This window comes from Atractosteus spatula, chromosome 25 (assembly GCF_055471065.1).
Source record: "Atractosteus spatula isolate fAtrSpa1 chromosome 25, fAtrSpa1.hap1, whole genome shotgun sequence".
Classification (NCBI taxonomy): domain Eukaryota; kingdom Metazoa; phylum Chordata; class Actinopteri; order Semionotiformes; family Lepisosteidae; genus Atractosteus; species Atractosteus spatula.
Window position 1 is genome coordinate 8,927,655 of NC_142730.1, and position 21,260 is coordinate 8,948,914.

Below are 21,260 nucleotides of genomic sequence, written 5' to 3' on the forward strand. Positions count from 1 at the left end.
CTCTGTCACGTGTTCGTGTGTGTGTGTGATTTCAATGTGCTGACTGTCGTTACAGGAGCTTCGTGCACTGGTAAAACTATATCATACAGACTCTGTATAAGGATATAATGAAACTAATTTTATTTTTATTTAATAAAAGGGTGTCCTCATGCTTGCTTCTCTGTGGGGAGTCGGGAGAGGGTGGTTTCCATTACATTCTGATACTGTATTGTCCACTAACGAAGAAAATGAACTGCAAAGAAAACTACAAACAGGAAAACCCACTTGATGGGATTATTTAATAAAATCGCCACAAATAGTATGCTGATGGGGAAAAAATGCAACATTTTCTGAAATGCGAATACTATAGTTATAGCTTATGTACTTTCACAAAAAGTTGTCAATGTGTTTTAAGCCCTCTGACCAGCAATACAGCTTGTGCAGTGAGGCATTGCAACTTGCCAATCACACGAAAGCTCGTTAGGTGCACTTTTACCCAACGAGGTCCAGGTGGAACAATGCCTGATCAGGTCACCTTTAAAAAGGCCTTAATCCAAAGCTTAGGTCACTGCAAGAAAAAGGCCACACTTAGTCAGTTTGCTGTGCATTCCATAATGCCTCGTATGTCACCAGAAGCAAAGGAGAGGGCCATTGGCATGCTGCAGGCAGGCATGTCATGTGCCAGCGTTGCCAGACACTATGGAGTAAGCTGTTCCACTGTGTCCCGACTGCAGAGGAGGTTACAGCAGACCAGCAGGACAGATGACTGTCCAAGATCCGGTCGCCCTCGAGTGACCACACCAGAGCAGGACCGACACATCAGACTGGTCCATCTGAAAGATCATTTCAGATCTGCCCCCGTACTGCTGCTGAAACTGCCAGCAGACACAATGCCCACATCAGTGACAGGACAGTGAGGCTCCATGCTGCTGGTCTTAGAGCAAGGCGACCTGTCAGAGGCCCTCTGCTCACACCTCCTAGACGTCACACCCGACTGGCTTGGGCCAGACAGAGGCTGCGATGGACTGGTCAGCAGTGGCATCAAGTCCTCTTCACGGATGAGTCACTCTTCAGCCTGTTGCACGCAGACAGGAGAGCCAGAGTGTGGAGGAGGGGGTGTTGTGTTTCTTTTTTCCATCAGTATATATTCAATAACCGAATTTTCTCGGAAATGGTATCAGCTGTGAATTATTGAAGCTATAAATTTATTAATAACATTATTTACAATGATTTAACAAAAGCAGCTACTATTCGCACCCATTTATACAGCTCCTATTTACTGTAACAACCCGGGCGAAGTACCTTATTCAAGCGCACAACAGCTATGCCTCAGCTTGGATTTGAACCCACAACCTCCCACTTCCGGGTCCAGAGTCCATACCGCCGCTCCCAACTCGTTTCGGGAAACACGACTCCCTTCTTTTGGGAAGCCGGGTATAAGGAAGATTGGAGATTGCTGATGTCTCAGGGGAATGACTAAGGAAAACCAAGATCACGTTACCAGTTTCAAAGATTCATCCAGCATTTAATGAACTTAAACCGCCAACCGTCTCCGCCTTTGCCGCCCGCTTGCGTAATAAAACGAGAGTCGGCTTTTCCGCAGTCCTGACCTTCTCCACTGCGGCTTCGGATTAACGGCCATGATCTTCGTTTTGTATAAAAATAGCCGTCAGTGCCCGAAAATAGGCTTTTCACATAGTACAGTACCTGAGACGCCATTTAAAAAAGAAAAACGCGACAGATTCGCTTTTCAAGAATCCCCTTTCAACAGAAGCGTTAAAATACGGAGGAGGTTCTTGTGAAACCTGCTGAGGTTGTAGGTGGTGAAAACCAGTTTTGGCGGTTGTCTTTTGGTCATTATTCACAACCAGATTAAACTTCAAAAAACACATAAGGAGATATTCTTTACATTTACGGATATATTGTGGGAACAAAAACAGACTCCTATCTCCCGTCTCCCAGTGTGCTGCTCAGCTCGTCTCATAGGTCTCTTTAAAAACATTCATCTTGGTCAGTCAAGCAAATCACGAGTTCGATTAGGTAAAGACTTGTGTAGAAAGATAACCACCCTCGGGGACTGGAGTTGTGTTCATGACTGGTCCGCCTTCTATGTAAAAATGTTTCTACTTCTTAAGCAAGAAAAAATATCCAATCTGTGATGATGATGATGATGATGATAATAATAATATCCTTACTTTTATATAGCGCTTTTGTGGACACTCCCCTCAAAGCGCTTTACAGGTGATGGGGATCCCCTCCAGCACCACCAGTGTGCAGCCCCACCTGGATGATGCTCCAGTCCGCTCCCCACACACCAGCTCTCAGTGGGGAGGAGAGCAGAGTGATGAAGCCAGTTCAGAGAGGGGGGTTATTAGGAGGCCATGATGGGTAAAGGCCAAGGGGAAATTTGGCCAAGACACCGTGGTAACACCCCTACTGTTTTCTAGAAACGCCTTTTAGTTACATTCAATAACCGAATTGTCTCGGAACTGGTATCAGCTGTGAATCATTGAAGCTATAAACCTATAACATTATTTACAATGACTTCTCAAGAGCAGCTACGTTTTGCACCCAGTTATACAACTCGTACTCACTGTAACAACCCGGGCGAAGTACCTTATTCAAGCGCACAACAGCTATGCCTCAGCTGGGATTTGAACCCACAACCTCCCATTTACGGGTCCAGAGTCCATACCGCCGCTCCCAGCTCGTTTCGGAAGACACGACTCCCTTCTTTTGGGAAGCGCGGCTATAAGGAGGTTGGGAGATGGCTGATGTCTCAGGGGAAGTACTGTGTTTTCCGGGTGTTAAGGAGTTTGCAGGCGAGGGCGCCTCTCACCTGGTAGGAGCCGAGCGCCTGCTGGTCGGAGTTGTCTTCCGCCTGCTTGGTGCTGCTCTGCGTTCACAGAGACACGGGGATCCAGCGGGATTAACTGCGTTACATAATCCCTATCGCCCCATCACAGCCATGCCCCCATCAGAAAAGTCTTTAAAACAGTTCTTCTATGCCAGGTCTGTTGCACTGTGAAGCGTGCTGGCCAGATATTTCTCCGCACGGCTTGTGTTTCGCAATGCAGTTGAACGTCGGCATTTTGGCAATTCAGTGTAAACCCGTTGCACATACTGCCTTACGTTCACGAGTCTTTAGCATGCGTGATCAAAAGAAGAATGGGTGTGATTAACAGCAGCTTTTAAAATATACCAATACGCTGTATTGGGGCGCGTTTGGAACAATCGATTCCTCTGGTTCTACGAGACAGATTTGACGCGCTGTCGGCCTCGGTTCATGTTTGTCTGGCGCCACCTAGTGGATTGACGGGGCAACCCCGACTTCACCGCGTTCAGAAATAGTTTTATTACCTCATCCAGACCAGGGTGACCACCCAGCGCCTGGTCTAGTTAAATATCTGGGGGAAAGGGAAAACTGGCCTAGTTGATTGCATAATTGGCTCAATGGGGTTATGAGCTCAGGCAGAATAAACCCGGAAGACACCTCGGCCCCTCGGAAGATCGGCTCTTGAATTCGTTTAGTGAACCAGTTAAAGGCTTAATTATGCCATTAGCGGGGTCTTTAACTGCTGCTCGAGTATGTGGTTCTGACGGGTCCGGGGCTCTCTGCGATCCAGGGTGGAGTGATTAGGCCATGTTTTTCACACACGCACCCACGCAACGCAACTGCGAGCGGCCTTCAGGCTCCGCCAACGGGCTCCTTCTGACTGACCGACCGACCGCCGGTCCGAGAGACTCCCGCACCCGGACCCCCCGCCCCAGCCCGGTGTCACCGCGCGGTGTCCCCTCACAAGGAGAGACTCCCGCACCCGGACCCCCCGCCCCAGCCCGGTGTCACCGCGCGGTGTCCCCTCACAAGGCCCGGCGCTCTGACGTCGCGTCGCCAGTAAACCCGTCTAAAAACGGAAAAGATTATTCTTGCTATAAAGAACAGATTATGGGGGGGTCGGGTCGTAACCTCGCCGCTTTTTATGTAACCGCCGCCGCTAGATCTGTTTAGTAGGTCAAGAAAAAAACCAACTCCATGACCGCTGACTGCTGGAGGAAAGTCTCTCCGGTAACTCAAGACAGTGCTTGAAAATGTGCGAGGGACATCGAAATCGCCTCGGTTCTACCGGATATGTGGGAAAAAAAACATTCTAAATAAGTCCAGGCCAAAGCGATATCTTCCTAATTAGCTTATAGATAACTGCCGCGTTCGTAATGTAGCGACAGTAAAAAGTCCAACTCAAAAAACAGGACAGGCGTTGTTAAGACATCACGAGGTTTTGTTGTATAAAGAAGCAACAGTAAGTTTGGTCAACGTAAAATAATTTCGGCTGCCATCTCCAAAACGAAGAGAGAAAGATCTCAATGTGTCCTTTTTTCCCTCATCAGGTCCACTCGCCACTATCAGTGAAGTTCTTTGCTTATAGGACTTCACTCTCACAAAGGTCATGGCTCACAACTTACTTTATAGCTGTGCTGGCTGGCTCAGTCCTTGGCAACACGTTCCCTGAGCCACGTTTGTTTCCAGAGAAGGTGGTGGGGGCGAGCTTGCCTGTTTGGACATCAGGCCGGATTGGGGATTAATCGGCAGGAGCGAATCATGGACAGACAGGTGTGTGTGTGTGTGTGTTGGGGGGGTGTGAACGCCTCAGCGCCCTGAGCTCTGAGCCAGTCAGAACGGCTCACAGCGAGGGCTCACACGGGCGACACGGCGGACCGGCCCGGACTGACTCTTGCTCCTCAAGCACCGCGGCCAGCGCCGGGCAGACTCCGCTCTCTGAGGAAGACACAGACCCAGGGTGGAGCGAAGAGAGGACCGCCTGGCACCTGGACCATGGCAGACGTCCGAGCCCTCCTCCTGGCGAGCTGCGTCTTGATGTACGTGCAGCAGTCAGTGCGAGTCAACGCCAGGTTTCCGGAAGATGTGCCGATGAGACCCAGCGACAACGCCGGCCAGGAGAAGGAACTGGTAGGTCTAGCGTATGATTAATTAATATTATTGTTGACAATAATAATAATAATAATAATAATTCGTATGACATTTCCTACGTTTCTAGGTGACTGTTCATTTTCTTTTTGGTGCCGTTGAGCCTATGTTGTCGTTTGCGCGGGCCCTGTTTTCTAACGAGAGAAGTACTACACTTCCCGGGTGTAGACATGACGAGTATCGCAATGGTCAGACCTATTATCGCACCCGGGTCTTCCACTGCCCGGGTTACAAGAGAAGGCTTTATTGATCCCGAAGGGAAACCGAGGCGTTACAGCAGCCCAGCGCCAAGAACAGCAAGACAGACGTCAGAAGAGGCTAAAATTAAAATAACTACAGCATTAGAGTAATGAAATAAGTATACAGAATACAAACAAAAATACATTAGCAAAACAGGTGTGTGCAAAATATGCTCATAGTTACTATAAAACAATAAAAGATGTGCAAAATGCGCATAGGTATATACAGATAGCACCACAGTATAAACAGTATATTAAGGTAGTGTCCAAAAAGTACATGAGAGCAACAGACTGTCCATAGATGAGCAGCTGAAGGGCAAGCAGTCCTATTCTAGCGCAGTGTTATACACCCTGACAGCCGCCGGGAGGAAGGACGCTATGTTGTTATATTGTAGGCGCTAAAGGTCCGGTCATTAGACGCCCAGTATCGAGTCCCTTTGCTTACTTGAAGGATTAGAATCAAACGTGTCAGAGCAGAGCCCACGTCTCCGAGCTGTTTCAATCTGGACGGCGAACCACACCTCATCTCCGACCTGCTTATGCGATTTACTCAACCTCCGCTATTACAACAACTTTCACTTGATTCAATACAGATGTTGTTACGAAACCAAGCTCGTCATTTAAAAAAAAATGTATTCACATGATTATCTAGAAAAGACGGTTAATGCAGTTTAATCTCCACACCAGCCGCCAGTGTGTTGTCTCGGCTTGTTCACCATATTTACGTACCAAAGTCTAATCGAGTCGTTAACGTACTTTTCTCTCCCCTTGTCCTGGTCTCTATTTGTATACTTATCGGCGGTCATTAATCACACAGCTTCTTAATTATGAACGAACACTTTATTAACACGGTGCTCTATAACTCTTACTACACTTAACTCTGTAACTGCCTAACCACTACTACTGTATATATACATGCTCTATTTACATATTCATGTACTGCATCATCTGTGCAGTACGGCAACGCGGTAGGATCATACTCTACCAATATCCTTACACAGCTCATCCATAAAGCTGAAAGTCTACTTTTAGTACTATAAAAGATATATAAAAATTTGCACAGCAAATTAGTAGTAGATCACAATAAAATGATTGCATAAGGTAGGGAAATCACATGGTGAAAACGGCTGGGCGCTACAGAATGTCTATGGAAATGACTGTCTTATGTTTAAAACTTTTGTACAGCAGGGTAGGGATCCATTTTGATATATTTTCGGCAATACTGGCATTGCAGAGAATAGTCTTTGTTCGCACAACACCCAGTTGCTGGCCTTCATATCAAGACATTCCAATGATGTTTCCTAACGATGTCTTCATACGGACTTGCTGTTTTATTTCAAACGTTATCATGCCCTTTGCTGGAATACAAAACAGAGCTTTTCCAACGGAAGGAAAAACGTTTCCTTTATTTGAGTACAGGCCCGTGGATTGATAATGTTGCCGCTGTCGCAGTCCATCTCACTCCTGCCTTGTTTCTAAAGAAACGGTAGGCCGCTGCTCTGCATTGCCGACACTGTGCCGTAGGCTGTGTACAGAGCACGGATCTGGGAACCATGTTTGCTGGTTCTGAATAAGCCAGCGATTAGTCTAATTACGCCTTGCAGAGCTTAGCGAGAAACAAAAACGGAGCCGGTTACCCTGTAACCCTTCTGGTCCAAGGACGTAGATGTCTCTTCACAACACGGGAAATGAAGGGAAAATCTTTCTTGGCGACCACCGGATCCCCGCGAGCTCTGGGAAGGGCAGGGGAATAGTCGGAGGGCGATATGTGAAAGGGAACCGGAGGCACGTCTTTACACAAAGGGGGGTGGGGGCATGAAACAAGCTGCCCAGAAGTCCGTATCCCGACGTCTTTCAAGAGCTCACGGGCTCTGTCAGCTCCTGGCTACCAAAAGGACTAGTCAGTTCTGCTTCTATTAAGGTCTCCCGAACGTGCCTGCAGCATTTCTGGGTTTCTTCAAAATACCAGCGTCCCGCAAAAGCTGACAAACAGTTTGAAATGAAACAGTTTGAGAGAAACATGCTGACCGAGGTCAGGAGGAGCGGAGCTGGGATGAATCCCAGCCGCCAGGGGATGAGGTGATATCCCAGAGTCGTGCAGTGTTTATTCCAGTGGTGGCTGCTTACTCGCACTGCTCCGTTCCCAGCTGTAACCCGATGTGTCGGCGTTGTTTGTGTCTGCCACAGCTCGGCGCTCTCCAGCACGTCCTGGAAAAGCTTCAGAACAGGAGGCTGGGGACCTGGGAGAAGAAACTGAGCCGCCTGCCTCAGGTGCGGAACCTCCTGGGGTTCATATTTTTTAATAATAATAATAATTGCATACACTTATATAGCGCTTTTCTGGACACTCCACTCAAAGCGCTTTACAGGTCATGGGGATCCCCTCCACCCCCACCAGTGTGCAGCATCCACCATCCATTTAATCCTTTTAGCCCCTGCTATATGCTCCTGATACCTTCTGGTATTTCTTATTTCATAAGGAGGTAGGAAATACTCGTCTCGTTCACGATAAATGTACATCAAAGCCAACCTGAGCGCTTTAAACCCCGTTCATTACAGGCGGGTCTCCAACAGCTGTGCAAAACCTGAGACGTTTAAAAGCCCTGGATCTGTCACCGAGTGACACCCTGCGGGGAGTTAACAGCTTGACATTTCAGTTTGGTCTTCGATCACGGAAGACGCTTTAGGATTAGACAATTAGGTCAAAGGGATTAGACGATTACTTTTAAATAAAGGTGGTAAAAGTACGATTAACATTGAAGCTGCACCGTCATTTGTAAACAGCGTAGTGTGAAAATGAGGCGATTTTATTTTCTAAAAAAAAGTTACAAAGACAATCCCGAATTATGTTATTCCTGTCCTTGTACTATGTAGGTTTCCTTCTTGTTGTTTTTTTTACGATTTGGGAATTCATAATTGCTGAGTTCCACGTTTAGCATTGTACGGTTTAGTATTGTAACGCTTACGGCCGACAGGTACTGTGTACCAGAGCAGGTGACGTCACCGCCCTTCCCTGTGATAGCAGGACCACAGCTACTGGGCTGTAGAGAGATCTCTCCTTGGCTCACCGGGCTGGGTCGCTGCAGAGTGACGCGGGAGTCCCGGGTTCGAGTCCCCGACGGTGCGGGGCCGACCTAATGCGGCAAGGGCGCCCACCTGAGCCCCCGTTGCGTTACAGTATGCTGTTGTTTAAAATGTATGTAGTCCTGGATCTGGGCGTCAGCTAAAGGGTGTACTAATCCTCACAATTAATATCGACCACTGAACACAGCTGTCGTGACAGAAGAAACGCCTTTTCTCTTTGCCCTTGAAAGTTTGACGGCTTCTACCGCACAGAGACGTCGCCTCGTTTCATTCCGTCTCCTGCTTCGTAATTCATATTATTAATGTTGCTGCTGCTGTTGTTGTTGTTGTTTTAATGGACTTACCCGTCCGCGTCTCCGCAGTGTGATATCGGGGACTACTGCTCAGTGAAGAAAGGAGCTCGCTTTGGCAAACTCTGCGACTGTCCGAGAGGCGTCAAGTGCAACTTCTTTTTCCTCAAGTGTCTGTGACGAGAGACCGGGCGGCCGCGGCTATTTTCGTTTCCACGGTTTCCCGCCGTCCGACCGGACGGGAGTCCACATCTTCGGCGAGAGCGAACGACGAGGAGCGCGCTTCTCCGGGATTTTAAAAGGCAGTTTGTAGATAAAACTAGTGACCGTGGGAATTACGAATTCGTATCTGTTGTTAACTGACTTTAGCTCATGACTCAACTTCAGGCTACTGTGAATACTCTCCGGTTCATAGTGCGCCGGCCCCTACCCTGGCCTACCAGGAACCCTGAGTCTGCTGATTCTACTCCAGATATGTTATTAATCACAGGATAAATGGAGGTTTTCTATACAGGGGCATATTTATAAACTGGCTTTCATCTCTTAAAAGTTCAAATGGGATCTGTAGTGGTATCAACCCTCTTTCCGAACTGGCACTATTCAGGGTGTTTTGCCTGAAATGTAACGAGCTGGACCTCTGTAGAAAGAAAAAAAAACGCTCATTGTGGGGTGGATCTGATAGTGTCATTCCCCGTCAGGGCAGATGTGATAGTACTACTTCTGGTGTGGGCTTGTCTGACACAGTATCACTTGTGGGCAGGTCTGATGCAGTATCACACCCACTGTGGGTGGAGTCTGATAGTCACTCCCCCATATGGGTGGAGTCTGATAGTGTCATTCCCACCAGTCCATTCATCATCCACAGATCAATCATCTTTTTGTTTCAAAATACTGGCCAGCAAGGCGAGGAGAGGTTGTGTAGTGTTCTCTGCGCCAAAGCTGGAAACAGAACCCTTGAAGGAGGATGCTTTCTGCTTAGGACCAGCTGAGAAATAAGTTGCATAAACAGAGAGCCAAACTGATCCATTACGTCATCTAGAGGCGTTGAGCTCAGTTCAAATGGAAAGCAACAGGACACAGCATTCCTGCCGGAGCAGGATGGGGAACCACTGACAGACCACTTCCTCCAGATCTCACCATAGTGCTGGATGACATCCTCTTATTGGAATACATGTCACTTTAGAAAATTAAGACAAGAGTGCGTTAAGGATGTTGTTAGGTTGCCTAGGTCAATCTACCACTCTGTCATGGTGGCTTAACCAGTTACTTTAGCTCACGGATGATAAAAGAGTTTGACCTTCAATAATTTATCTATAGCCTATGACAGTATTGTACAGAGATCTATGTATACAAAAGTGTAAATGATACAGAATGTATATAATGTATTTTAGAATTTATTTTCAATTTTTTATTTTCTCAAATTTCTAATGAGCAGCATTTGAAACTGACTGGAACCCATCTTCGATATTCCTGTTCATTTTTATTTTTTTAAAGAAAGAAAAGCCAAGTTATAACCGCCGTTTTCCTAAGCTTGGCAAAGGAACGGTTACCGTCTGCTGCTCGGTATGTATAAAACAGTGCACGTGTTTTAATAAAGGCAGTATTTTGGAGGAAGTGTTACTGTGATTTATTACAACTGAGTTTTTTACATCTTTTTTTTCCCAACCCCTGTCCTTCACCCAGGCCATGCACACAAACTGGAAAAAAATATATAGTTTTGTATCATGCAGAATTTATTTGCTGTTGGCAAAACAGCTCGTCAACCTGATCTGCCATAAAAATACAATTTACAGTATTAACCGCATCATTGGCAAAGGAAAAATAAAATACAGAATCTCTAGAGGTTAGCGTTCACAATGACTCAGACCGTGTCTTTAAAGTGGACAAGGGCTTATAAATTCTGCACTGGGGATGAGGGTTTCTCTTCCTGTTACAGGACTCCTCTCAGTTATGTGCTGGGGAAGAGGAACATCATTTCCTTTTCCCAGCCCCAGAGGTTCAAAAACAGAAAATATTCATGTCACCATCCATGGCAGGATTACAAGATATGCCCGTCTTGGAAGCATCCACTTATTTTGCACGTTGGAAGTCCCGTGTCTAAAACGTCGTGGTGAAAATCCAGTCACTGTGAGCCAGGCTGGTCACGGAATAATCCAGACTCCATGAATCATTTTAAAAGAAGGGTTCATCATCCTGGCCTGTGGGCCGAATGAAAAAGCACACTCTTCAGTAAAACAACACTTGAAGACCCTAGTCGACAGGTTTCCCATGTGGCATTGCTGGAGACAGACCTGAGCAATCACCCCCAGACCCAAGACACAGGTGAACTACAAACATGCTTAGTAAAGAGACTGAAACACTGAATCATGGGTCACTTATGTGGTGACAGAAATTACACATTGACAGGCATATAAATGTCAATATTTGAAGCATGAAATGTTTTCTTTTCCACCACTACACAAAAGGCGTGATAAAAGCGACATCTTGAATCGTCACGTTATGCCTGCACCTCGATGAGCTGCACCCAGCTTTACATTAGGCAGGTAATAATCACTGGGTCTGTTCCGCCCCAGCTGGGCCAGTACCGGCCCAATCAGACTCTGGGTCAGCCTGTAAACACCCAACACCAAGAGCATCAGGCTTCACAAACAGTACTTCTGTTCATCATCCAAGCACAGCTTGACGGTCCTAAAACACTTTATTTAAAAAAAAGTCTTTGACAGAGAACAGACATCTAAACACACGAAGGGTGAGCTGAATGAGTGTTGAAAGCTTAGCCATGACTGTAAAAAAAATGTACTCTTACATTTCTTGTTTGAAAGGGAAAATACACAAACATGAATGAAATGGGCAAGTAGTACCTGCATTAGTGATGATCCATGCTTGTTTGAACTACTTTTCTTTGCATTTTCACAAAAATCTCATGAACACATCAGGGTTAATCCACTGCACTGAGAGAGGATGGAAAACGATACCAGTAGGCACAGCTTCAGGGTGAATACATTGCAATACAAGTGACAGCTCCTCTTTAATTTCATTGCACCACGTCTCTCTCTCTCATACCTATTGCCTCTTCCAGAAAAAAACAAATAAAAATGCTGGTGTAAAGTTTGTCATGGTAAACCAAAGAGGATGTACTGTCTTTCACCCTGAACCGAACATTATTTACTCATCTGACCTCTGGCTATGGACTCCAAGGATTCAGCAGCCAGTGGTGCAGAGACTCAAAATGACACAGAAAAGGAACAGACCACTTTGCCTGATGCTGCAGTATGAACTGTTCTGCTGGCTCAGGGACTGCCCGGCTCTGGTCCTGGATGGCCGGTCAGTTTGCTGGTTTTCAGTTCAGATTTGCCTCTTACAAACCTGAAGCAGATCAGCCATCTATCCATTACCAGACTGCTTTATCCAATTCAGGGTCGTAGGTGAGACGGCAAGCGACAGGCACAAGGCAGGATACACCCTGGATGGGATACCAGTCCATCGCAGGACTCACACACACTCACAGCAGGGCCAGATTTTCCCAGAAGCCAATTAACCTGCCAGCATGACTTTGGACTGGGAGGAAATCCACATGAATACAGGGTGAACACACAAACTCCACGCAGACAGCACCCCAGGTCCAGAACTGAACCCCAGTGCCAACACATACCACTGACGTAGATCATCATCCTCTTAATTCAGCCAATTCAACAGCTCCTCTCAGCTAGTCAAGTTCTGCTGCCTTAAAAAGACCTGGAAAACGTGCTGCCACCCCAGGCCAGGCTGAGACCATGACTGGACACAACTGAGCCTTTAACAGAGAACAAGCAGCAACACTAAGAAGAGCTATCTCCTGTGCATGACCACATTGACCACTGTGACCCCAGCAATTTACAATACAAAACAGTACTATGCCTATACAGGTTCATCAGCATACAACAGAAACTGTTTTTTTGCTTCTGGGAGCTCTGCAATAGTCACAGACTAAAATTCCCTGCTGGGCCAGATTTCCAGGAGTCTCTCCCTCACAGACAGGTGTGGAAACACGGTGCCATTCACCTCCTCTCAGCATGTAGCAGAGCGACATTCACAAACCCTGACTGGAGCTATTCCAGCTCGGTCTCCTGTTCTTTGAAAGGCTGCAGTACGAAATGCACTCCTGGCCCAGGGCTTACCATTGAAGATCAGCCATGCCTTTAGCTCTCCAAAACGGGATAGATTTCTTCCAAGCACCTCCACCTCACCGATGTGCTGTGTGCTGCCATTGCCCATCCCCTGGGAAAAACAGGCAGGGTCTCCTCCACTTGAATGTGTCTGCAAAGTCCCCCTAGGTCAGGCCATTTCATCAAGCATATGACTCCCTACACAGCTCCCATTCCTCACCTTTAAGCCCTTTTGCGACGGTCTCAAAGTGTCCAAGGAAGCACAGAAAACTAAAAGCTGGGGGCTTTTAAAATCTCTTTTAAAATGGGAGTAGTACAACCCAAACCTTTCCTATTGCGCTGCCCACCACTGGCAGTGGAGCTGCAGGAACGTGGATTCAGGTTTGAGATTCGGACTTGTTAGTCAAAAGCCAGAGGTTTTTGCAACTTTATGCACTGATCGCCCCGTGGATCGGTGTTCTGCTTATCCGAAGTATGCAGATAAGAAAAAATATCCAAGGAAGTTTTGCACATGCCTGGGGTCCGAGATGCAGCTATATGAAAAAGCCTTTCTTGTTTTCTAGCTAGAAAATGTGTTTTCTTCTCATGTGTTCATACAGCACAATGGATGAGGCTATACAAAGTCTGGTTGTCACTCTTCCTAGTGGATCTCTGTGTTAAGCATTGCTTAACCCCTCACAGAAAATGTCATCTGAATAATCAAAACCCTGTTTCACACAGACCTTGCTAACACATGTGATCATTACGGAACAGTAAATTGATACTTCGATGCTGGCTAATTACAAGGCGAAAGCTGCAACATTGGAATATCCATAGGCTCTCCAACTATTCTGTGAAATTTAAAACAAGTTTTGTCTGTCCTAATTTTACAGAAACGCAATTATCAATTCCTAGCATAGCTCCACTACCTCATCAACATTTGGGGGGGGGGGGGGGGTTGGGCGTGGAGGAGAAATTAAAATATGAGAGCAGATCACCAGCTGCCCTGCATAACCTTGTACTGGTGTTACTCCAAGATCAACTTTCAGCACCAAGACTGACCAAGAGCCGGCTTGACCTTTGGCCCTTTGGGACAAGGTTTCCCAGCCTCTTCCTCCACGCGAGACCAACAGGGCAGGGCGTTCTTTCCAAGGGTGTGCTCCAGCAGACCAAGATTTCAACAGCTGAAGCCAAAACCAAAGCAACACGAGTAGCTGAGTCCACCAGCCCCAGTGCTACAGTCCCTCTTTGACAGATGTTTATGGAAAAAAATGGTTATGGGAAAGAAAAAACAGGCAGAAAGGCCGCTCGTCTTGGGCACCACAGCCCCCTTCACATCTCGGACGAAGAACGGTGCGTGCGACAAGATGCTCTTTAAAGGCAGAAGTGACACAAAGTTCCGAGTGGTTTTCCTCTGCCATCAGGAGATCTTAACCTCTTATCCTTTCCTCTGCCCTTCCCAAGCTGAAGATCACAGGGTGCCGAGCTGCGAAATGTTCAGTCCTGGCACAGAACTCCCATCATTGCCTTCCCTCGACCCCCCCCCTTCTCGTGCAAACTAGGAGGAAACAAATACCAGTAGCTCGAAATATATTGTAAACCTTTTTGTCATAAACCCCTCATGCCGGTGTCTTTGTTTCAAAACAACAGCGCGGCTTTGTCCACCCCCACAGTGCGGACTGGCAGCTGGCTCGGTCTCTGTGCTGCTCCTGCCCCAGCGATCCCGGCCTCTAGATGGACTCGATCTGCTTGCGGACCTTCTCCGAGGCCAGGCGATCCAGAGCCCGCTGGCGCATGACCACCACCAGGGCGAAGAGGACGGTGAGGCTCACCATGGTCCCCTCGAACCTCCAGAAACGCCGCTCCTCCATCACCGCCGAGCGGCAGCTGGTCAGGGCCAAAGAGAAGACCGGGGGTCACCAGTCAGCTTCAGAGCTTTATGACCTCTGACCCCTGTCACAATCCTGCAGGTTTTCCGGGGCTCTGATCAATTATTTTAAACGCTTTCTGAAAATGAAGCCGTCTCCACTGCCCCCCCCCCCCCAAATATCTGAATCTCCAAGCCAGTTAACTCACGTTTCACACTTGGGGCTGCAAGGGTTATGGGTCACTAACACAGGATTAGGAGTGTGGTAGACCAAAACACATGAACATACTGTATAGAGAAACCAAAAGATTAGAAATCCCCTGTCCAATCTTCCCACTAACTGAGCAGTCTCCGTGGCAGACAGTGGGCTCTTCAAGGCCAACCACAAGCTTCCATTCCTGTCCCTTGGCTGACCAACTCCCAGATCACAACCCCACTGAAATCTTCTTGTTCTAATGGAGCATCCACTTCAATCCCACGCGCTCAGATGAACAGATCTGAGCTCCTAACAGAGCAAGAGCTGGCTGCAGTGTCAATGAGACAGTGTGTTGAAGAGCATAGATAGATAAGACTTTATTAATCCCATAGGGAAATTGATGAATTGATGAGCATCTATTTCTTGAACAAGCAAAAGCTCCCACCTAAACTGCAAGATTCAGTCCCAATTTGTACCCCTTTAGATTCTATACAAGTATAATAACATGTACCTCAATTCGTTCACAAGCTCTTCATCTGCAGCAAAACCCCAGGCATCTCTAGGAATTGTGGTCCGAGATCAGAGGCCACAAACAGAACTACACACCATTACAGCCTCTGCTGATGGCGACCCTGACAGAAGAATGAGATGGGACCGGGCTTCAAGTGTCTCAGCACCTCATGGCTCACATCCTGAACAAAGTGTGCGAAACCTGGCCAGCGACTCGCTGCGTGGACACTGCCAGACCCACGTCCTCACCTCTTGTACTCGTCCTTGTTGGACTTGGCACAGTTGATCTTCTCCACGTACCCCGTGGAGCTGCAGGCCAGCCACGTCTTCTGAGAAGGAGAGGAGAGAGGGAGGACAGTGAGGCCTTGCTCCTGAGTGGCCTGGCTGCTGGCCCGCACTAGAGCGACGGGGGGGGGGCACTTACACTTTGGAAAGAGTTGCACTGGGCGCACTCCTGGGCCACAACAAACTCCTCTACCTGCCAGCAGGGCGTGGCAAACGCCACCATCTCTGCAACACAAAACACACAGGCAGGCCGCGATGACAGCTCTGCAGAGGCACAAGAGAGGGCACACCCCCAGCCTGACAGCTCCCGTCTGCTTCCCTGGGCTGATCCCACGTCTCCGGGACGGGCCTCACTGTGCCAGCAGCGAACACAGCTCACAGAGGGATGAAAGCAGGGTACAGTGTATGCACACATGCACGACAGCTGCAGAACCATATGGAGTTCAGAAACCGTAACCACCACAACACGCAGGAGCCTTAGAATAGGCAAGAGGGAGATTTAAAATCTAGTTTTGTTTTTTTTCCCCACTGCTATTCAAGCAAACATTGGACTCTGAATGAGCAGAATCCAGAAAGACAGCAGAAAATCTGCACCTCCTGTTCACTTTCAATATTTAAATTTGGCTTTCAAGTGCGAAGAAAATCTTTTTTTTTTTACAGCACGGAGAAGCTTTCCTTTCTGACCTGGGAATTCTAAACTGCCAAGGTATTTGCTGATCTGTTTTTTAGTGATCCTCAACTAGCGTAGTAATCGGCTAATCTGGAGTGTTGCGTCTTTTAGTTAAACAAGTTTTTTTTCCCCTTTTTAGATGCCAGTTACACACACAGCAATTGTGGGCAACGCTGTGGCCCGGAAAATCTAACCAAATGAGGATCAAGGGGGAGATTAATAAAAAGAGAGAGTACCTGGGGTCTTTTCCTCTTCAAGGACGGCAGCACCGAACACTCTGGACAAAGAAAAAGGAAGTGACTTAAGGTCTAAGAAATATGACTCCACCTCAGAGGGGGAGAAAGCAAAACTCTATTCAATAAATAATCTATTAAAAAAAATCAACCTGAGAGGTCTTTAATTCTGACATCTATGACCACAAATCACTGGTTCCAGTGTCAGAATAGCACCAGGATGTATATTAAAGAGCCAAAATAGGAGTCACAGCTCTCTAGGACCAAGACTGATTTTTTAAATGGTAATTTTTAATTAGAATTTGTAAAAGAGCAGTCTCTTTATTTCAGAAGACAGGGCCAGGACTGGGACCCACTGTTGTAAACAGTTCTTCATCTTAAGAATTACATTAGCTATGCTGCCAGAAATAACCTTCTTTTTAAAAAAAAATATCACTACTGTATATTTTCTGAAACAGCCGTCACAACCTCGTCGCTGTCCCTGGAACCCCCAGTCTCACCTGACCGATATTAGCCCCCACAGAAAGGTGCAGAGGGCCAGGGTTCGAGGGGTGATGAGCAGCCCGGGCTGGGAGAGACCACCCAGGGGGATTCTGCAGTCGCTCTCCATTCTCCATGCAGGGTGCACACACCTCCCCCAGGTCTAACACCGCATCTTCCTCCCTCTGCGAGGCGGGGTGGGGTGGGGGGGCGCTGTCGAGGATCCAGAAACAGGAAAAACTGCAGAGAACGACCGGAATGGAGGGTTTGAAATCAGACATCCAACAAATGCAGTCCTTCGGGATAACACTGTCGATCCTGCTCTCATTCCCACGGCTCCATCATACTACACTGCCATACGACACAAGAAAAGGCACAAACAGGAGGAGGCCGTCCGTCCGTTTGACTGCTACTCGCTGATCGATCCAGGATGTAATTCTGCCACTCCTGAAGAGAAGCCAGGGTATCAGCTTCCACGACTGCTTGTTCCACACTCCCACCACCCTATGTGTAAGGAACCACCTGCCTTACCTGATTGTATGGCCTCATCCTGCCACATCTTTTAAAGATGCCTTGTCGCATCTTCCCACAACCCTTTATATATCACAAGGGCCTCCTTAGTTCTTAGGTGCTGTTCTCTATAGCTACCACTTCTTTCCTCTGCTCTGCTTTTCACTATGGAGCTTGAATAATTGAGCTGGGTTGGTATTATCAATAACCTTTAAGGATTTGGAATATGTCAATCAGACCTAAACATAGTCATCTCTAAGACCCAAGAGTTTTAGCTGCCTGGCAACGTGTGACATTCTTTTTAGCCAGCCCCAACCACCCACCCATTTTCCAACTGCTTCTTCCAATTCAGGCACCGGGCGCAAGGCGGGGTACAACTGGGATGGGACACTGGTCCATCACAGGCCACACACACACTCCCACCAGAGCCAGCTTTCCCAGGAGCCAATTAACCTGCCAGCATGTCTTTGGACTGGGGGAGGAAACCGGAGCCCCCAGAGGAAACCCACACAAACATGGGGGAACATACAGACTCCACACGGATAGCGCCCCAGGTTCAGAACCGATTCCCGTCTTTAGCTTTAAAATCCATCCTCTGTGTATTTTCCTGGTGGAATCCCAGTCCTACAAGGCTTGCATGATCTTCATTTCTCAAATTCTTAACGACATTGTGGAGTGGACAGCTGACCTGACGGGTCAAAGGTCACACTACCTAGAGGTCTTTGACAAGGGAGGATTATTTCATATCAGCAGGTTGTCCAATAAGCCAGGGGTTCCCCATCCTGGTAGTGGGGACCCCACACCTGGCTGGTTGCTTTTTAGCCCACGTGAATGCTCAATTAAAGAGCTGAACCCTTTACTGATTACCAACAGGATTAATGTAAAGTGATTTCAGGTTTCGTAACTTGTTAGGTCAATTAAGGTTCAATTTACATAATCAAGCTGGGCTTGAACAATAAACCAGTATGAGGGTTCCCAGGTGCAGTACTGGGATCGGAAATTCCTGCTCTAAGCTACACTCACCCTACCGTATTCAGCAATAACAAAATGACGAAAACACGCCAACGTAGGGTTCGGTTCATTTTAGCACAGCAACGACATTTAGCACAGCAACGTCTTTGAATTACTACCTGCAAGCAAAAAAAAGTAGACTTGATTCGTCGTTGGTGGTCGTATTACTTTGAGGCATGTCAGTTATAACATTGCACGGCCTCACTAATAACGCTTTTGGGAACAGCCGGCAGAGAGCAGACCTTACAAAGCACCAAGCCGCGGTGACGCCACTCGAGTCCAGTTAATGAGCACCGACACCAATCCTCATTAAAAGCACGTCAGCCCGGCGGGCCCTGATAATCCATACCTGAAGGTCTCCCTTGAACAGATCTTCAAACTCAATTTTCAGTGTCCAGACGAGCCCTTCACGGAATCGTAGGTCGTATAAACAAACCGAATGAGGTAAGCTCACACAAGATGGATGAGCATCGCCGCTTACTGGGGGAACCACAGCTGATTAAATACAAACACGAAAAGCAGACCGTCCTGACTGCCTAGCTCATACCAGGGTGAAACAAGGCTGGTCATATTGTGAGCAGGAGCTAGAAATAAAAGGGAGGTTTCAAACTCATCAGAGGTCTAGATTTTAATAACGGAAGCACAAGACTCATCACGTCGACAGGGAAGACTGTTAAAAAGGGTACCTACACACCGCGGAATGTCCCACAAAGTGTGTGAATTTAAACTCCACCGAAAAGCCTTCTTGTTGACACAGAAAGTCAACAATTAAGAATAAACTCACAAAAATAGGCCGCCTTTCCTACACAGGGTCCGTCATCCCCCCCGGTCCCGCTGGGCTACGGCTCTCCCGACATCTCCTCTCGTTCGGCGTTTTCACGTTTTAAATCCGATCGGTCCTTTAAAACGGAAAGTTTAATCTCCAGGATTTACGAACTGCCTCCGCCAACCACAGCCATCTTGAAACGTACCGAGCCGCGGAGAGGACAGACAACTTCCGCGTCCGCGACCTGCCGCCCTCCACAGGCAGCGCCCCCGCGCGGTAGGAGGCGGCGTTTCTCCCCAGTGTGCGGGACGGGTCCGCCCGGCCGGTGGCCGCGCTTCCGTGACGTAGCGCAGGTGTGGACGTCAAGTGCGCGAGTGCTCGAGGGCGCATAGGTATAACCGGGGTCGTGGGACACCCTCGTGTGACGTCACTCGGCTTAGGGTCAACATGCTGCCTGGTGTTGATGCTACTTTTCCAGTGACAAAGTGCGTGACGGCAGAGAATTCATCGTAAAGGAATTTTCATTCTCCGCTCGCAGTTTGATGAAATGGAAATTGTCGCCTCGTCTTTCCCCAGACAGCTAAACGGTCTCTTGACATTAATAATCTTTGTCTTCGTCTGACCTGTAGTATGGGTTATATACAGTATGTAGCCTGTATGAACGAATACACAGAGATCTGCCAGGCTGAAGTAAATGATTGATCACAGCAAGATAAGTTACTCAAGAAGGACAAGAGGTCCTATTTCAAGGTATATGTGTAGAGTTTGCATGTTCTCCCTGCATTTCCTCTGGGTGCTCTGGTTTCTTCCCATAGTTTGAAGACAGGCTGGTGGGTTCATTGGCTTCTGGGAAACTGGCCCTGGTGTGAGTGTGTCTGTCTGCCCTGTGATGGCCTGGCATCCCGTCTAGGGTGTACCCTGCCTTGCACCCATTGCTTGCTGGGATAGACTCTAGCTCTCCCAGAACCCTGGAGTGGATGAAGTGGTTAGGGAATGAATGGATGGATGGAAAAAACACATATATATATTGTAACACATACGGCCACCGTGCATTACCAGCTGGCTGGCTTACCACCGTCACCGCCCTCCCCCGTTGATAGCAGGGACCGCAGCCGCTGGGCTGAGGGCAGATCTCCCTTTGGCTCAAGAGGCTGGGTCCCTGTTGAATGATGCCAGAGGCTCGGGTTCGAGTCCCTGACAGTGGGGGGCCAACCTGATGTGGCAGCGGTGAGGGAACCCACATGAACCCCAAAGTGTTACAATATATATATAGGGGGAATGCAGGGTAGTAGCACAGTCCATGCAAAAGACATACGCTAGGCTACGAAAGGGGTAATGTCTAGTATTTATAATGTTTAGGAGAGGAAAGGACGTCAGGATTGATTGCGAATTACTGAGAGCTGAGTCTGATTGAACTTTCCTTATGAACACCACTTAAATGCGGCCCATATGTCGCTCTCTGCTTTTCTGTAGGATGTAGCCATAGCGGGGATGTAACACATGAAATTCTTCTCCCCGGCCCGGCAGAGCTCCAGCTCCGACTGACCCCCCACCCTCTCGGAAATCCGCTGGCACGCCCGTGGCTTTCGGAGCGCGGATCAGGGCAGGACACCCGAGACTCTGAGTCTGGGTGCAGCAGTCGGGTCCCGGACACCGGCAGCGGGTCTCCATTCGCCTCCCAACTCGGGCAGCATCAGGGGCAGTGAAATGAAACACTATCCTGTAAAACCAGCAGAGGGCGCAGCTGTCGAGGCTGCAGGAAGAGCTGGCCGCATTAATGGTGTACTGTACACTGTGATGTAAAAGAACCGAACACTGGCTGCATGTTCATTCATGCCGTCGAGTGAGGACAAGCAGACTAATGGGACAGTTTGAGGATTATATCGGGCTGGAGGATTACTGTGAACGCTGCCTCTCGGAGTGGAACAGAATGAGGAGGTCTCCACCTTAAGGGCCTGACAGTCACAGTTCTGTAGGCGATCAGCCAGCCCCGTCTTCCTCCACAAGCGCTCAAGATGGCACCCTGCTGTCT

The 21,260-nt window shown here is 48.0% G+C and overlaps 2 protein-coding genes across 3 annotated transcripts; one reads left to right on the top strand and one right to left on the bottom strand.

Moving 5' to 3' along the window:
- The first annotated feature begins 4,656 nt into the window (after positions 1-4,656).
- On the top strand, positions 4,657-10,187 carry LOC148815332 (cocaine- and amphetamine-regulated transcript protein-like). Its single transcript, XM_088905654.1, has 3 exons — positions 4,657-4,945; positions 7,390-7,473; positions 8,649-10,187. Exons 1-3 carry the CDS (start codon positions 4,811-4,813, stop codon positions 8,754-8,756), a joined length of 327 nt encoding a protein of 108 aa, XP_088761780.1. The 5' UTR covers positions 4,657-4,810; the 3' UTR covers positions 8,757-10,187.
- A 101-nt stretch (positions 10,188-10,288) lies between these two features.
- Positions 10,289-19,435, bottom strand: jtb (jumping translocation breakpoint). 2 transcript variants are annotated; one of them, XM_088905607.1, is made up of 6 exons: positions 19,247-19,435; positions 16,962-17,181; positions 16,465-16,505; positions 15,698-15,783; positions 15,523-15,602; positions 10,289-14,587 (listed from the first exon to the last, which is right to left on the bottom strand). In XM_088905607.1, exons 2-6 carry the CDS (start codon positions 17,069-17,071, stop codon positions 14,431-14,433), a joined length of 474 nt encoding a protein of 157 aa, XP_088761733.1. In that variant the 5' UTR covers positions 17,072-17,181; positions 19,247-19,435; the 3' UTR covers positions 10,289-14,430. The 2 variants fall into 2 exon arrangements, with proteins under 2 accessions (XP_088761733.1, XP_088761734.1); XM_088905608.1 differs by having other exon boundaries at positions 18,812-19,431.
- Positions 19,436-21,260: the final 1,825 nt, after the last annotated feature.

Bases quoted from the DNA above. Each gene is read 5' to 3' on its own strand.
- LOC148815332 (XM_088905654.1), top strand. From the start codon at position 4,811: ATGGCAGACGTCCGAGCCCTCCTCCTGGCGAGCTGCGTCTTGATGTAC. The intron at 4,946-7,389 runs GTAGGTCTAGCG...TGTCTGCCACAG, and splicing joins CCGGCCAGGAGAAGGAACTG to CTCGGCGCTCTCCAGCACGT. The intron at 7,474-8,648 runs GTGCGGAACCTC...GCGTCTCCGCAG, and splicing joins AACTGAGCCGCCTGCCTCAG to TGTGATATCGGGGACTACTG.
- jtb (XM_088905607.1), bottom strand. From the start codon at position 17,071: ATGGAGAGCGACTGCAGAATCCCCCTGGGTGGTCTCTCCCAGCCCGGG. The intron at 15,784-16,464 runs GTACTCTCTCTT...TTTGTGTTGCAG, and splicing joins TGAAGAGGAAAAGACCCCAG to AGATGGTGGCGTTTGCCACG. The intron at 15,603-15,697 runs GTAAGTGCCCCC...TCTCCTTCTCAG, and splicing joins AGTGCAACTCTTTCCAAAGT to AAGACGTGGCTGGCCTGCAG.